At 54.1% G+C, this 15,504-nt stretch overlaps 6 protein-coding genes and 1 non-coding gene across 7 annotated transcripts; 4 read left to right on the forward strand and 3 right to left on the reverse strand.

Moving 5' to 3' along the window:
* Positions 1-1,176: 1,176 nt before the first annotated feature.
* Positions 1,177-2,493, forward strand: SNOG_03909 (hypothetical protein; the record flags this gene model as incomplete). The annotated part of the gene is made up of 2 exons (XM_001794402.1): positions 1,177-1,335; positions 1,510-2,493. The coding sequence occupies 2 exons, from the start codon at positions 1,177-1,179 to the stop codon at positions 2,491-2,493; spliced, it is 1,143 nt and encodes a 380-aa protein (XP_001794454.1).
* Positions 2,494-2,820: 327 nt separating this feature from the next.
* Positions 2,821-4,312, forward strand: SNOG_03910 (hypothetical protein). The gene is made up of 4 exons (XM_001794403.1): positions 2,821-3,000; positions 3,086-3,180; positions 3,262-3,950; positions 4,009-4,312. Exons 1-4 carry the CDS (start codon positions 2,982-2,984, stop codon positions 4,022-4,024), a joined length of 819 nt encoding a protein of 272 aa, XP_001794455.1. The 5' UTR covers positions 2,821-2,981; the 3' UTR covers positions 4,025-4,312.
* A 332-nt stretch (positions 4,313-4,644) lies between these two features.
* On the reverse strand, positions 4,645-8,206 carry SNOG_03911 (hypothetical protein; the record flags this gene model as incomplete). Its single annotated transcript, XM_001794404.1, has 4 exons — positions 4,645-7,545; positions 7,597-7,689; positions 7,752-7,871; positions 7,931-8,206. The coding sequence occupies 4 exons, from the start codon at positions 8,204-8,206 to the stop codon at positions 4,645-4,647; spliced, it is 3,390 nt and encodes a 1,129-aa protein (XP_001794456.1).
* Positions 8,207-8,980: 774 nt separating this feature from the next.
* SNOG_03912 (hypothetical protein) lies at positions 8,981-10,219 on the reverse strand (the record flags this gene model as incomplete). The annotated part of the gene is made up of 1 exon (XM_001794405.1): positions 8,981-10,219. One exon carries the CDS (start codon positions 10,217-10,219, stop codon positions 8,981-8,983), a length of 1,239 nt encoding a protein of 412 aa, XP_001794457.1.
* Positions 10,220-11,669: 1,450 nt separating this feature from the next.
* On the forward strand, positions 11,670-11,921 carry SNOG_03913 (hypothetical protein; the record flags this gene model as incomplete). The annotated part of the gene is made up of 2 exons (XM_001794406.1): positions 11,670-11,746; positions 11,810-11,921. The coding sequence occupies 2 exons, from the start codon at positions 11,670-11,672 to the stop codon at positions 11,919-11,921; spliced, it is 189 nt and encodes a 62-aa protein (XP_001794458.1).
* A 797-nt stretch (positions 11,922-12,718) lies between these two features.
* On the forward strand, positions 12,719-12,789 carry SNOG_16636. Its single transcript has one exon. It is a non-coding gene; the product is annotated as a tRNA-Gly (tRNA).
* Positions 12,790-13,335: 546 nt separating this feature from the next.
* On the reverse strand, positions 13,336-15,318 carry SNOG_03914 (hypothetical protein; the record flags this gene model as incomplete). The annotated part of the gene is made up of 3 exons (XM_001794407.1): positions 13,336-14,241; positions 14,433-14,772; positions 14,948-15,318. The coding sequence occupies 3 exons, from the start codon at positions 15,316-15,318 to the stop codon at positions 13,336-13,338; spliced, it is 1,617 nt and encodes a 538-aa protein (XP_001794459.1).
* Between the last annotated feature and the right edge of the window lie 186 nt (positions 15,319-15,504).

A 15,504-nucleotide genomic window follows, 5' to 3' on the forward strand; every position in this document is an offset into this window, starting at 1 on the left:
TCGCTGGCTGAACTCAGCATTGTACAGGGCTGGTACAGGGTTGAAACGTAGTAGCGGCATTCTCGCAGGTGTTGGCAGCAATGCCATGACATCTCGATGCAGCATCACAACAGACGGAGAGAGACCCGAGGTTGGAAAGCATGTGGACAGATGTCAGCACAATCTATCTTCGGCGAGAAACAGGTAATCCCGAGCAAAGCACCAGCAAATGATTAGCAATGGCGTTGATATGCTTCGCTCTCTTGGGTCGCTCGCATCAGCCGTAGCCGTTCTAAAAGGCGGGCACCGTAGGGTACAGGGAACATGGCGAATGCCGTGAAAGGGTGCGGTTAGCATTGTTGTGTTGCTGCACCCAGCCGGGATGCCTTCGCAGCAATTCGAAGAGAGTTTCGACCCCGTAATGCGCCCCCAAACGCAGCTGCAAACGTTGGTGAAGAGGCAGACGCACGGAATGTGTGGCGCAGTGTCTTGGAAGTAGCAGGACTACGATAGGGCGTTTCTGGAAGAGAAGGGCTCCTGCATGGTAAATGGATGGCGCGGGTTAATCATTTGACTAGTCCGGGGAAGTGCACGCTAGAGCATAATGACCTCTTGCCCAACATTATCTACTCAGAGTCCCTTGATCGCCTCCTGACGACGCTGCAAACGTAATCCCCTGTATCGACTCTTCTTCTGGCGCAATTTACATGGCAGCAAATGGTAGCATTCGCCGAAAGGCAAGGGTCGCGCCCTGTACGTATGCTGCACGATACCCTGCATTCGGACCTCCCGGCTGACTTTATGTACTGTAGCCCTCCTTCATCCGCACTCCACCTCGTCGCATGCCACCCAGACACCTGAACACTCCTCCTCGTCCATTGATACCATGCCAGCCGATTTCGCCTCAGACCTACCCACGGTCACCAGTCCTGCCGAAAATGGCACGCCTGCGCTTCTCAGGAAAAAGTCGTCCCCCATGATGCCCCCCTTCATGGTGTCTGCGCCTGGCAAAGTGATAGTGTATGGAGAACATGCCGTAGTACACGGGAAGGTATGGAAGCTGTGTGCAACGGCGAGACGAAGGTCTGACACGTGCAGGCTGCAATTGCTGCCGCAATTTCCCTACGATCGTACCTCCATGTCTCGTTCCTCTCCAAGTCAAATCGAACCGTCAAACTGCGCTTCCCCGACATACAGATGGAGCACACGTGGGACATTGACGAATTGCCATGGGACAGCTTCTCGAAGCCAGGGAAGAAGAAATACTACTATGACCTCGTCACGTCTCTCGACCCCGACCTCATGGCTGCCATACAACCCTTCATCGACGAAGTGTCGCCCAAAGCCCCCGAATCGGTCCGCAAAATACACCACGCCTCGGCCTGTTCGTTTCTATACCTGTTCCTATCGCTGGCGTCACGGAAAACGCCGCCCTGCATTTACACCCTACGTTCGACCATACCCATTGGCGCAGGTCTTGGCAGCAGTGCCAGTATATCTGTCTGCCTTAGCGCCGCCATGCTGATGCAGATACGTGCGTTGAGTGGTCCGCACCAGGACCAGCCCCCTCAGGAGTGCGAACTCAACATTGAGCGCATCAACCGATGGTCGTTCGTGGGCGAGATGTGTATACACGGCAACCCGTCGGGTGTGGACAACACAGTGTCGTCAGGTGGCAAGGCGGTACTGTTTCAACGGCGAGACTATGACAAGCCCCCGCTGGTGATACCACTACACAGCTTTCCAGAGCTCCCACTTCTTCTCGTCAACACACGACAGTCGCGGAGCACCGCGACCGAGGTTGCCAAGGTTGCAAACCTGAAAGCCACGCATCCCGCTCTTACGGAGAACATTCTCAACGCGATTGGCCTGGTCACAGAGTCGGCGCACAAGCTACTTACTTCACCGGACTTCGACTCCACCTCGCACGCCTCGTTGAAGTATCTTGGTGAGCTTGTGACGATAAACCATGGCTTGCTTGTCTCCCTAGGCGTGTCGCATCCAAAGCTTGAACGCATTCGCGAAATCATCGACCACACTGGTATTGGCTGGACCAAATTGACCGGTGCCGGTGGCGGAGGCTGCGCAATCACCATATTGAAGCCGCAACCGCCTGCGCTCACGAACGGCCACGCCAATGGTACTCATCATCACGACTCGTCAGACGATTCCGACACATCCTCCGAAGTCGACTGCAGCGCGTCGATCATTTCGAGCAGCACGAAGCTCAAATACAAGATTCTGGACTCGCTGGAGGTGAAGTTGGAGAAGGAGGGGTTTGAGAAGTTTGAAACTACATTGGCTGGTGACGGTGTTGGCATACTCTGGCCAGCGGTCTTGCATAACGGTAATGAGGAAGAGGGCGGAGAAGAGATTGACCAGGAAAAGTTTTTGAATGCAGAAGGCGTGACAGGCATAGAAAGACTGGTGGGCGTGGCAAGTTCGAGGCGGAAGAACGACCGTGAAGTGAGGGAAGGTTGGAAATTTTGGCGGCCATGGGAGGTCCCAGAGTAATACATTCATCATGAAGGTGTCTTGGACTTTCGATATTGGGTGCGTGAGCAAGACGTTTTGGAGTACTAGATCAGGGACGCAAGTCATGTTTGGAGGCTGGATGAATGCGCACGCGCATGTTCTTCTTGTGTATAGTTTTATTTTGTACAGGCAGTATTGTTCTAATCATGAGATAATCCAGACGTCTTGTTTGACCAGAGTAGGACAGTGAAGGGCAAATCGACAATGATTGGGCAGCAAACACGGCCAAAATTTACGGAGACCGGAAGCGAGCTAGATGATCGCCGAGCCCAACCATTGTTCCGCGACGCGCTGGGTTGCCCCGGATTTTGAGCCCCTTCTCTTTTTCAGGAACGCTCAACTCTCACCAGACACATTCTGCGCAGACGCAGGCTCACGCTAGACGACCACTCTTCACGACGTCGACTACCGCTCCTCGCTCCTCGCTCCTCGCTCCTCGCTCCTCGCTCAGCACACAAAGCGCAACCATGGCGCCTGGAAAGTGGGGTACGTCATGTTCTCTGCATGTGGGCGCGACATCGCCGCCCAGGACTCTACAAATCTGAGATGAAGGCTGACGCGGGTGCCACAGATGACGAGGAAGAGGACAGCACGCCTCCCTCCTCTCCAGTCAACAAGCCCATTGCCCGCCGCAGCAAGTTTGACGACGAAGAGGACGATAGCGATGTGCGTCAGCCCACCATACCCCGCGCTGCACAACTTTGGCCCCGCCATGCATAAAGTCACACCCACTGACTGTCGACACAGGTGCTAGAATCATGGGACGCCGCCGAAGACTCCGAGGTCGAGCGCGAAAAGGCAAAGAAGGCGGCTGATGCAAAGGCCAAAGCGGAGGCCGAAGCCAAAGCGAACAAGAAGAGCAAGGCACAGCGCATCGAGGAGCACAGGGAAGCCAACCGGCTGCGGCGGGAAACGGGCGACTTCGACAGCGACGAAGACGAGACGGAAGAGGAGCGCCGCATCCGACTCCGCCAGCAGGAAATCGACGGCTCCCGCGCCCAGGCCGAAGAGCTCTTCGGCGACCTCGCCCTCTCCAACAAGCGCGCCGGCAAGGCCGTCACCATCACCGACGAATCCGACCCCACCAAGGCCATCGACCTGTCCTCGCTGCACATCTTCAACCCAAACACCAAGAACCAGTTCACCAAGCTGCGCGAGACGCTCACCCCGCTGCTGGCTCAAAACGCCAAGAAGGGCCAGTACTCGCTGTTCCTGCAAGAGTTCTGCAAGCAGATTGCAAAGGACCTGCCCAGCGAGCAGATTAAGAAGATTGCGAGCGCCCTCACAACGCTGAGTAATGAGAAGATGAAGGAGGAGAAGGCGGCGGAGAAGGGTGGCAAGAAGACAAAGGCTGCCAAGACCAAGACGGTGCTCAATGCGTCGAGAGACGTCGGCACGAGGGCAGATACGGCTGCTTACGACGAGGACTTTGGAGAGTGAGTTATCCTGCTGCTGGGGGGGGGGGCTTATGCTTCGAGACTAATGACCGCGTAGTGACGACTTCATGTGAGGAACGATATGTGCTCCTCTTGTCACAACCACCACTTCACCATTGCCTGCAGTCATAGACTCGGTGCACTCTTTGCATCATGACAACGACCCCGCCGACTGTAACCCCTACATGCGTACGGTCTGTCCGTGGCATTCCATTTCCAGCATTGCATGTGTTTGTTTTCTTGTTCAAATGGTTCCAGGGCTGCTACGGCATAGCTTGTATGCGTGTAGCGGGCATGCGTGACGAATATCTCCAGATGTGGTATAGCAGCAACACAAATGCAATCTCCCTTTTCATACGCAACACATCTCGTAAGCACAATTGGTGTCAAGTAAAGCCTCGTCATGACATTTTCGTATTCCTAAGCTGTCCTCCTCGCGCAACCCCATAGTAGTCACTTTCCCACTTCATGTGCCCCCAATTCCCAGTGTTTCTCGCTCAATGCCATGGTATAGTGCCTGAAAAGGAAAAAGACGCCAGGAAATGCTGATGAGCCCCTCCCATAACGCAGTTTTGATGCCGCTAAAAAGACAGTAATCGTGGCTATGCTCGCTAGGAAAATACACGACCCAAACACAAACAAAAGAAAACAACTCAGCTCACATGGAGCTTCGAGCAGGACGATGACAAACTTCCTAGATTAGAGGTCCTGTCGTCACTGGATTCATGATTCGCGCGTTGGTGTTCACCGATTGTTCGTATGTGCTGCTGTTGCCGGTGCCGCCATTCATTGAGCCCTGTCTCTGGCGAGGATATCCCCCGCTATTATATGTGGGCACAGAAGGTGGCACGTACGCTCCCTGAGAAGGTGGAAGTACGCCTGGAGGTGGAGCGTACATCAGATTCCGATTGCTACGGCGTCGGGCGAGCCCGGGCGATGATGGTGTGTTGCTGACTGTACCGGAAGAATTAGCCGACTGCATGGATTCGTTCGAATTGCTCCTGGTGTGCTGTGCAGTCGTTGGTGCTTGTGTGCCAGCAGTGTTGCCAAAGTTGGCTGCACGCCGTGTGAAGGGATTGTTAGTTGGAGCTGGGGCCGGAGTTGGTTGTCCCAGTGCTCGAATCCTCGTTTCGATGAGCTCTCGAACGCGAGTATCACGCTCCTCTGGTCCTAGTCTCGTGGGCCGAGCGACAGGCTGGGAGGCGGCTTGCGTGTTCTGGCCCGGCGATGGCGGTGGACGACCATGTTCACTAGCACGCAGCGTTCGCGTCGAAGCCTGGTTATTCAGCCTTTGTCGAGATGACTGAGAACGCAAGTTGACTCGTGACGTTTGAGTCCTCACGGCCTGAGGCTGATTGACACCTTCTCGCATGTTTGCCCTGGATCCAGTGGGTCGCAAGGTTGCTGTAGAGTTCTGGTCTCTTAGAACCTGTCGCGAGCCACGGCTACGAATGCCACGGCCTTGCACGAATGCAGCCCAAGGGTTGCCGCGCGCAGAATATGGAGGAAGAGCAGGACCTTGGCCGTGAAGACCCATGCTGGCATTGTGGAATGGCGGATACACCGGCGAGAAATTGGCTGAACCACGCCGGCCAGCTGCTGAAGGTGGACGTGCACCAACACGACTTTCTGGGCGATCTATCATATCCAGAACGGCGGCAGCTTGCGTCTGAGCAATACTGTCGATCGAGTACTGAGAATTAGGCGTGGATGTACCAGGCGTCAACACAGTAGATCCAGTACTACTAGAGCCCACCGAGGGCGGTCTGTCCACTCGATTCATATTGCCAGGGCCGTTTGCTGATGGTAATGCTGGTGACATTACGTTGCGCCTGGGCGGTGACATCGGCATGCGCAATCCTGGGCCTAAATTCGAAGTGTTGTCCATGAGGGGAGTGCGCAAACGACTGGGAGGAAGGAAGGGAGAATATGCTTGTGCCGGACTTGGTCTATTTCTATTTGACGTACGCGGTCGAGCGACTGGCGTGATGGCGCGGGGTTCTATATCAATCAAAGCGCCTGTCATTTGGTGTTCCTGGAGTGCTCGCTGGTGGGCAGCGAACATCCAGCTAATGCGCGGATCATATTCGCGACGCTGAGTACGAGCAGCCCTGAGGCCATGACTTGGTTGAGATGTATCTGAGGTATCATCGACGTCCGGATCCTGTCCTGCGCCAACTTGGACTGGCGTGCGATTGCTAAAACGACCAAGAGGATTTGCATATGCTGCCATGTTCCGCATCTGTGCTTGCGAGCGACGAGTGCGCAAGGTATTCATCGCAATTGCAATATCGGCATCCTGGTCGGAATCATCATCATCTGCTTCGCCATCCTCGTAATGGACTGTCGAGTTCGAAAGGACAGAAGATCTTCGGCGGAGGCCACGAGAGGCGTTCATCAGGTGGATATTTGCCGCTCGTGAAGGCGGACGAATTGGGGCGCTAGGCCGAGGACGATCTGCAGTAGGTGTTAGAGAACCGCCCATTCGGCTTCTGTCATTTGAGTTCGCAAGCGGTTCCCACCCAACGGTCGTTCTACCCCCATCACTGTCTTCGTCATCTTCATCCATCTCATCGTCTTCGTGTTGCAGCATTCCCCAGCCTTCAGCGCGCAGCAGAGCTTGAGTGTCCTCGTCGAGTTCATCAGTCGAGACGTCGGTTGATGTGGAAGAGGAGGCCGCTCTGGAGGATCTGGACCCGTTTGCACGATTAAGAACACGTGCTTGGGCGGGATTCCTCTGTCCGCGACGGACTGGACCTTGGTCCTCCTCATCTTCTTCTTCAACGACACTGGAGATGGTCGAAGAAGTTTCTGAGTCCTCGATGATAGGGCGGGCTCTGCCTGGAGCGACTCGTGCTCGATTGGTTGGTGGCTGAGCTGTTGGGCCAGGGGTTGAGGAGGCGCCGCTTGTCGAGCCCTCGATGTCCTCGTCGTCGATGAAGTCATTCATCTCCGAGTCCTCTTCTTCTCCTGCACCCTCTTCGTCTTCTTCTTCAACCGTGTCCATCTCATCGCCATAGATGTCTGACACTATGCTTTGGCTGTAGGAGCGCCTGCTGCCGGCCTCGCTGTGCGTCATGGGCCGTCGTCGCGCCAGAGCAGCGGCTGAGGGGGGGATGCCGCCTTCCAGGAAGCGGCGCATCATGAAGGAGGCCTGGTCCGGGGGATAGTCTTCCCAATCGTAGTCGACGTCCTCCATGTCGAGTTCGGCGTCGAGCTCGGCGGTGTCGTGCTCGGACATTTCGTCCATGTCGCTGAAGCCTGTGAAGCTGTCGCCCCAGGAGACCTCACCGGCTTCATCGAAGATCAAGCCGCATTGCTGACAGCCGCCGTCTTCGAGCTCCCACGTGCAGACGGGACATCGATCGACGCCGTCTTCCTGGTCTCGGAGCACCTGCAGTGAGGGCCCCCGCCCATGGAGCGGATGTGTCTTGAAGCAGCCCTTGAACAAGCCTCCGGTGCGGGCGTCAGTGTTGTCCTTGTCGTGTTGCACAGCATCGGCCTCTTCCTTCTGCCACTTCTTGTGGTCTTCCAGCGTCTCACCCACGGGCAGCAGCTCCACGCGGCTGATGAAGACACATGTCATGTCCCGTATCTGCACGACCGTCAGGCAAAAGTCAAGGGTCATACGTGCGCTCATACTTACAACGTAGGCTGGAGCGGGCAGCTCCTTGACGACCACGCGGCAGTCGGGGCATGTCTTGCGGTTCTTGTTGTTGGCGAACCACGTGCAGAGACACTGTGCAGGTGAGGCGTTAGCGGGACTGGAGGGTTAAGAGCAGCGCACGTGATGCCTCTTACCGTGTAGCAGTACGTGTGTCCGCACGAGATGGTGTACGGCTGGTAGAGCAGGCGGTCACATATCTTGCACGTGAGATGCGAGCGCAGGCTGTCAAACTCGGTGCGCAGTGCCTTGAGCTGCTGCTGCGTGTTAGCGGCGACGGTCCTCCCGCATTGGGCGACGACATGGAGTTTCTGACCTCTTCCGACTTGTTTGGCCGCATCGCGTCGTCGGGCTTCTTGAGCATCTTCTGCGTCAGGCTGTCTCTGCTCGCGGGGCGGGCTGCCGTCTTGTCGTCGGCGAGCTTGGAGGCAGAGCGGCTGGCGGTGGGCGTGGAGCCCCGTGTGGCCCGCGAGCCGGGCGCCATGGCAGACGAGTGCTGCGAGCTCGAGGCGGCATGTGAGGAGTTTATCGAGGATGACGAGTTCTTGGGGCGGGCGGCGACGGGCGGGGTGGTGCGGTGCGGGTTGTCCATGATGGCTGCCAGCTACAGCTACAGCTCGCCGTGGTAGTCTAGAGCGGTGGCATGGATATCGTCCCCGACGAGAGTTTGCGGCTTGGTGCTGGCAGCGGCAGCGGCAGTCGCGGTGCATGTGAGGCAAGAGCGGGTGGGTTGCTCTTCCCCGGCGCGGCGAATCGTCGGCGGGCGGAGAGGCGCCTGCTGGCTGATGCCAAACCTCCTCTCCCTCCTCACCACTCTCCAGCAGCGCTTACCTGGGCGAATACCCTCCTCCGTCCAATCGCTTCGCCCGCGGGTGCATAATCAAACGGCTTCTATCTACTTGTAGTGAATCGACTCCATTTGCTCTACGCCCATACGCTCCGCTCCAGCTTTGCCTCGCCTCACTGCCCACGCGACGTTTGCCTGGGTTGTGCACGCTATCTGCTTGTGCTGCGCCCTTTGCATACACGAGCATCCACTGGCTACGTGCCTCTGTCAGCTCAACCACTCGTCGCGCTCAGATTCTCGGTGGGGACGCCATGGACGATCTGCGCCCACTTCCGCGAATCTGCTTTCAATCATGATTCAGTCCTCCCTTGATCATCACATGTTGTCTATCCACATTCGAAAGCACCAATCTTGACACAGGCACAATTCCGCTTTCACTTCTTCATTCGTTTAGCTACTCTGAGAATGCTCTGCAATACCTCCACCGCTCCTGGCGCCGCAGGAATGCCAAGCAATGCATGCCCTTAAGAACGACAACACTCCACTCCATATCCATAAGCCACATCTCTCTACAAGAGATCACGCAGGCCCATGGGCAGCAACGTTGGGCACATCCATCTCCTCGATAAACCCCTTCTCAACATCTTCATCTGCAACAAGCTCGTGATCGGTGTGGGCCAAGAAGGCAGCCGACTCTTGCAGGAACGCCTTGTGGCCTTGCGTGCCAAACTTGACGCCAGCCTCACGGCGAGCACGCAGCTGCTCACGTTCGCGTCGAATGCGCTGCTCCATGATCTCGAGCCGGTACTCGGCGAAGTCCATGTATAGCTCCTTCAAGTCGGACACGGGTCGAACGGTACGCAATACCGAATCATCCTTGACGAAAGGTGATTTCGGGCGCCAGGATGTGACCGCAGTGATACGCTCCTTCGCACCAAGAGCACGGACAGCCTGATGAGTAATGTAACGACCTTGGAGGATCACTGCGCAACCCTCGGTCGGGCCTCGAACGCGAATGACACGCCCATCTGCGGTGCGAAGAGCTGTCTCGCCACCAACCATGTTGGTGCAGTCAGACATCATCAAGACACAAACAAATGGATATGAGTCGGTGTGCCAGCCTACAATGGGCTTGTCGTCTTCGGGAGAGCTGACGTCAATCCCCTCGTCTGAGTGTATCGAGGACTTGCGTGAATAGTGTTCCAATTCGGTCTGGGCTTGCTCTTCAGTCTTGGTGGCAGAGAGGTTGATGTGCGCGATCTCGTAGTCGCTCCAGGGTATCAAGTCAATGCCTGCGAGCTTGGACACAAGGCCGATGGTTCTAGGATGGTTCCACGCGGCATAAGTGAACGGAGCATGCCCACGCGCGTAGCCTCGCAACTGAGAACTGGCAATGTTGCTTGCATAGTGGTGCCCTGACGAAACCTCCGGCTTAGCGATCTCCGACCGCATGATTTGAATGGCCTCGGGAGTGAAGAGGGGAAATGGGTGTGTGACTGCCACAGGAGAGATACCGACATCGTCCGCGTAACCAATTTCCTTCATCGTGAGGAACTCGGGTGCCGTGCTGAAAGCAATGTGCTTTTCTGGGTCAAATTGGGTTGCGTCATGCTTTAACTTCTGCTCCAGTATGTCTGCTTGGTTGAGGCAGTCGCCCATGGCTACGTGGCGCAGGTGGGCTGAATCGGTCTGTGGTGTTATCTTGTTCAATGGATTGTGGGTTGTGGGTGGTGCTTTGGAGGAATTAGCCAACTGGTTGATGAAGTGCATCTTGATCTTGCTACAATCAATGGCTAGGTGGATGTGTGAGCTGAGCATAGCAACGGCTCTATGACGGCATTTAATAGGGAAGGGCTTTCACGATAGGTGCTGGAGGCACAGTGTACATAGTGAAAAAGACAATGTGCTCTCGGCTTGCAGCGGAGGGTATGGCAGCAGTGCAACACGGAGTGACTCAAGGAGTGCCGAGGATATACTGAGAGATAGGTAAAATCTGCTCACCTATTCGAGCAGCATGATAACGCCGTTTGACTCGTCCACTATAATTCGAACGCCCAGAAGAGGCATTGTCTGCTTTCGTGGTGCGTTTTAGAGTCGACATGGCAAAAGGTGTGGTTATGGTCATTCAAGACAGAACGGAAGAGGATATTAGCCATCAGGAATGATCAATGCCGCGTAAGATATAACGTCTACGCCTTGTGGACCATCTGGAGAGCGTAACATGTTACGCGATACCCCAGGCAGGCAGACCTACCCCGGATTTGGTCAACTCTTGAACCGCCAGGGCGGTGCTGTCGTATCTACATCTGCTGACATTTGCTCCCCCGGGCTTGTAGTCACTCCCGTGGCCAACAACGATGTCGAAGTGCTGAGCGGTTTGTCTCCGCAGTGTTAAGCTTTCGGGCCATCTTTTGGCCACTGACCAACGTCTCAATGACAGATGGAGTACCAATGTCTAGCAATGGCAGCTAGTGTTTGCTAACAATGTACATACTTGCGTGTAAACCGCTGAAGGTCTAGTGCGTGAACTACTCGATCGGCCAGCAAGGTTAGAAGTCCAGACAGGGAGCAGAGGCCCTAGGCACTGCGGAGCATTGAGAAACATCCCTGTTCATGAACAACGATCGCTACCGCTCACGGACATACAACCTTGGAGCTGGAGTAGGCGGGTACTTAGACCAGGCCCGCGTCGTCGGTTGAAGTGGACTAAGACAAAGACGTTTGACGTTGCAACTCGTTACGGGGCTAGGTTGATCAAGTTTGATCACGAGCGGAATTGATGCGTCGATGCTCTCGATGCACAAAGATCTAGTACTGTGCGATCCGGATCGCTGGATGACAAGTCGGAGATCTTAGCCGAGAGATCAAATGAGTGAGAATTGACCCATACAATACCTAGTTAGTCAATCGACGGTATGGATAATGTCGAGACGGCAAGTACCAGTTCTGCACATTGTCTTGTCCTGCGGCGTACAGCGGATCTTTCCGTGAGTGCCAGGTCGCATCTGGACAAGTCTTATGTGCGCCATACGATATGTCTTGTGAAATGTGGTGCTGTTACAATGCTTTCACACCTGACTCGTGCACTAAGGCCATGCAGATCTCAACGCGCATCGCGTGGCGTTGACCCACACTTATCGATAAGCAACCTTTGGCATCCTCCGCGGACCTTGCACATTGGGTTTCGTGTTAACGTAGCGAGGTCGAGACTCTGTCAAGATCACTCCATTGCAGGAAATTGTCGCTTCTTCTATGGTATTCTCACACAATGAGCAACAAACCTGCCCCGAAGTCCGAGGACAAAGCCGAGGAGTGGTCCGGCCCAGCGGCCACCAGATTCGACAAGTACGCCGCCACGCAACCACAGTGACTTAGGACAGGACAGCAAGACTGATACAATGATCACAGCAAAGCATACAGCGAGTACTTTGATCCGTGTCAAGAAGCCGCGGACAAAAGCATACGATGCTTGAAGCGCAATGGCGGCGAGCGCGCCATGTGTACAGATTTCTTCCAGTAAGTTGCATGGCATCATGGCACATTGTTCATACGAATGGAATTCTGATTACCACCACTAGAGCTTATAGGGACTGCAAAGAGCAATGGGTACGTTATCCCTGTCGGTATATATCGATTGCGCATTTTCGCCTCCACGATCGAGCTACGATCCTGAACCGCACCACGAACACGATGATGTACTGATGATGTTGGTAGCAAAACGCTCGGAAAGAAGCTAGAAGGAACACATCCTGGTTCGGGAAATAATTCACATGGTGTGGATGGAGTGTAATCAATTGTACTATACTGTCTCTCCTCTGCATGGGCGCGGCGCATTAGGTGTCTTAAGGTTATGGAGAAGTCAGTCACTTCTCCCGTATCAAATTCATGGCTACATTGGAGTTGGGATTGGGCATTTAATAAAGTTCCAGGTCCTCAATTTATGTGCTTGGTGATTTATGAGCCACTGGGGCAGGACATCTTCCCTCCCATGGTCACATTACGTTTAAAAAGTCTCCAATCGGGAGAGAAGCTTCATAGAGGTAGTTAGCGTTTGTAGAAGTCCAATTCTTATCAGGTGTACAGCGTTGCCGTTACGAACTTCCTGGTTGGCAAGCCGATTCGTAAAAGCCTGGGAGCTCTGCGTGAACGAATCATGAAGTTCTGGAACAGAACCTGCATGTAAGCGTCAGCTACCCCACCTTATTAGTCCCCCATGCTTTCTCAACTCCTCCGATGTTGCTGTTCCTTTCTTCTGTTCCAAATGTTCGAACAAAAACTAACTATATATTCGTTAAAAATTTCGATCTTCGTCATCAAGCATTCTTGGTCCAACGGTAGGATAATTGCCTTCCAAGCAATTGGCCCGGGTTCGACTCCCGGAGGATGCACAACATCCTTCTCATCGATTGCAGCGTTGTGATTTATTTTTTTTGCTTTTGTTGTGGCGGTTGGTATCCATCCGACAAGCTGAGCGGCGCTGGGCGGCGCTGGGCGACCACCACCCTCCAGCCCCAATCATTTCTTTTTTTCGCTCACACATAGTTCTCATGTACAGCGAACAACAGAACAGTTCTCTGTTCGTTCATTTTGGTGCTTTGGATCACGTTGCACGGGTCACTGCCACATGAAGAACCCACTTGGAAGATAGGGCTCACCGTAAACCTCCGTCACGACGGCCCCTAGAATGTTGCATAGAAGTCTGCTTAGTTTCACACATTCATAGAGCCTTGTTATTTGCTCTAATTCGTACATAGTCTTGAAGCTGCACTGACTCATATGATAGGCATGATCGAGCATAGTACATTTTGTCCTGTGTGTGCTATTGCGATAAGAAATTATGAGGCACTTAGTCATTAGTGGCAACGAATTAATTATCATTCACTGTTTGATTGATTTGTACATTATATGACGGTCATTGACACATCGTGCATCTACTACGTCCTCCCTGGCGGAATACCGCCCCAAGTTCCATTTACCCACCACGTTCCTGCCTTTGTAAAGTCGCTATACCTCACAGCTCCAAAAGGTGAGTAGTTGATGAACCCAAAGCGGAAATACTCGGGCAAATCCACTGCTTGTCTCGTCCACGTAAAGTTCGCTTCAGCATCAATACCCCTGAAGCGTTCTACGTCATTTATAAGGACGCTGATGCCATCGTACCCACGTAGTATACCTTTCCACGTGAAAGTGACATTTGTACCATTAATGAGTGGCTCGAGAATAGAGGGCACGCTAGTGCCGAGCTGGGCGTCGCCACGAAGTTGAGCAGCGGTCTGCAGGATAGAATCAAAGTCCCAGCGTGCGACGCCGTTGATGAAAAGTCCAACAAGAAGACCCTGAGCAAGCAAACTGATGCGCGTTTGCATAGATGTACCAGGTAGAAGTAGCAGAGCCAGGATGTAATGATGTATACGAAGCGTAAGGTGTGGCATGGCGGACAAGATACCTAAACTGATGCCAAAGATGGCATAGAGACCAAGGAAGCGGGGCAGACGGCCTTCGCTTCGCAAGCACCAGCATTGGTAGAGGATGACAATGAAGAGGATCAAAATGATTATGACAAGCGCGGTTATGGCTCCAGGTTGCTGGCGAATATCGTGGCCCGTGAGTCGCTGGATGGGGATCTTCTCGAGGGTATAGTTGCTGAGTGCTCCAACCCATGCAGCGCCGACCCAGAGGACAGTCTTTTCCACATGCGCCTTGCAATTTCGTAGTGTTTTCCGGATACTAAATTGATAGAACAGGGCGGCGACCAAGGCTGCAGGCAAGAAACGTCCAAGTATTGTTGATGCCAACGAAGCATAGTTTGAGTAATTTGGTGTATCCGAAGCCATGCCGACCTGGAAGAATATTATAGTGAAAATAGGAGTCGAAAAACGCGGCGGGACTAGAGGTCAGAAGGCCAAACAGGGCTGTGAAGATAGTAGACAGGATGAGCAGATTCCACCGCGGATCACGACACTTCTTTGCAGCACTCTGAATGGCACTGGACTGATTGAACTCAAACGCCATAGGAAAGCTCGAGTCATACCCGACACTGGATGATGCCATTTTGCGACACCGTGGGAAAACTACTCTTCTCTCCCACCAGCGAGACCACACCACAGCCTCCTTGCCCATTTTTGATTGCACCAGCATGTATGGCTGCACCACAAATAAACGAGTCGCCTCGGTAGACCCGTGCGAAACCTTCATCTTCGTCTGGCGCACCGCCAACAACGAGCGATCGGTAATTTATAGAGGTGTTTCCGATGGCTCGGGGGTTGAGGACTTGGGCGCCGAGGCAGCTGGCAGGACAATTGAAGGCGAAGGAAGAATCAGCAAATGGGAGACAGTTGCGACCATCAAGACCGCAAGATTGGGCGCTGGGCCTAGATACTGATTAGCTTTATTCCGGGATACATGTGATGGAATCTCACCATAGGTTTGTGACGCAAGAGAGAGGTACAGGCGCCCCAAAGCCGGCCAGATTTGTAGGCATGCTATAGTTGGTGAGGATGACCCCAAACAATACAGCCCACAACACGAAACCAACAGCATAAATACACGCTAGAAACCACCGAGGCAGGCGCGCAAGCAGTCTGATGGGCCATGTCTGAATGCGCTCCAATAGTGGAGTGATGTGATGTATCTTGTTGGGTTTCCGGGCCCTTCATCCAGCTCACTATCTTGTGATTTATTTGAGCGACAGCCGCCGGCAGCTTTGCCTCAAACTTTATCCATGGTGACCGGGTGTTGAGGTTTCGATTGCGCGGTGCGCCATCATCTAGTTCTAGGCTTCTTCGTGGCGTGGCAGGTTTCGATATGTCCCCATTTCGAGCGAGCGAAGTGGATGCGCTGGGAGTAATCTGATCGCGATGGCCTTGTTCAACGTCCACTGGGACCGTGGTGGCGTTGGCCGTATCTTTCACAGGCATGTCGCGTGGGTGCACTCAGGAGTCAAGGATGCGCAAAAGCGACAAAAGGTCGTGTACACAGCGTTATCATGGTGGAGGAGAGGCGGCACTAGGTAGAACAGCAGCAGTGCAACCCAAGCCAAGTGTTGATTCTGAAGCATAGCGAGCATCATCGACTGCCTGCAGGCGCAGATCGGGATCCACGCC

This window comes from Parastagonospora nodorum (genome assembly GCF_000146915.1).
Source record: "Parastagonospora nodorum SN15 chromosome Unknown scaffold_5, whole genome shotgun sequence".
NCBI lineage: Eukaryota > Fungi > Ascomycota > Dothideomycetes > Pleosporales > Phaeosphaeriaceae > Parastagonospora > Parastagonospora nodorum.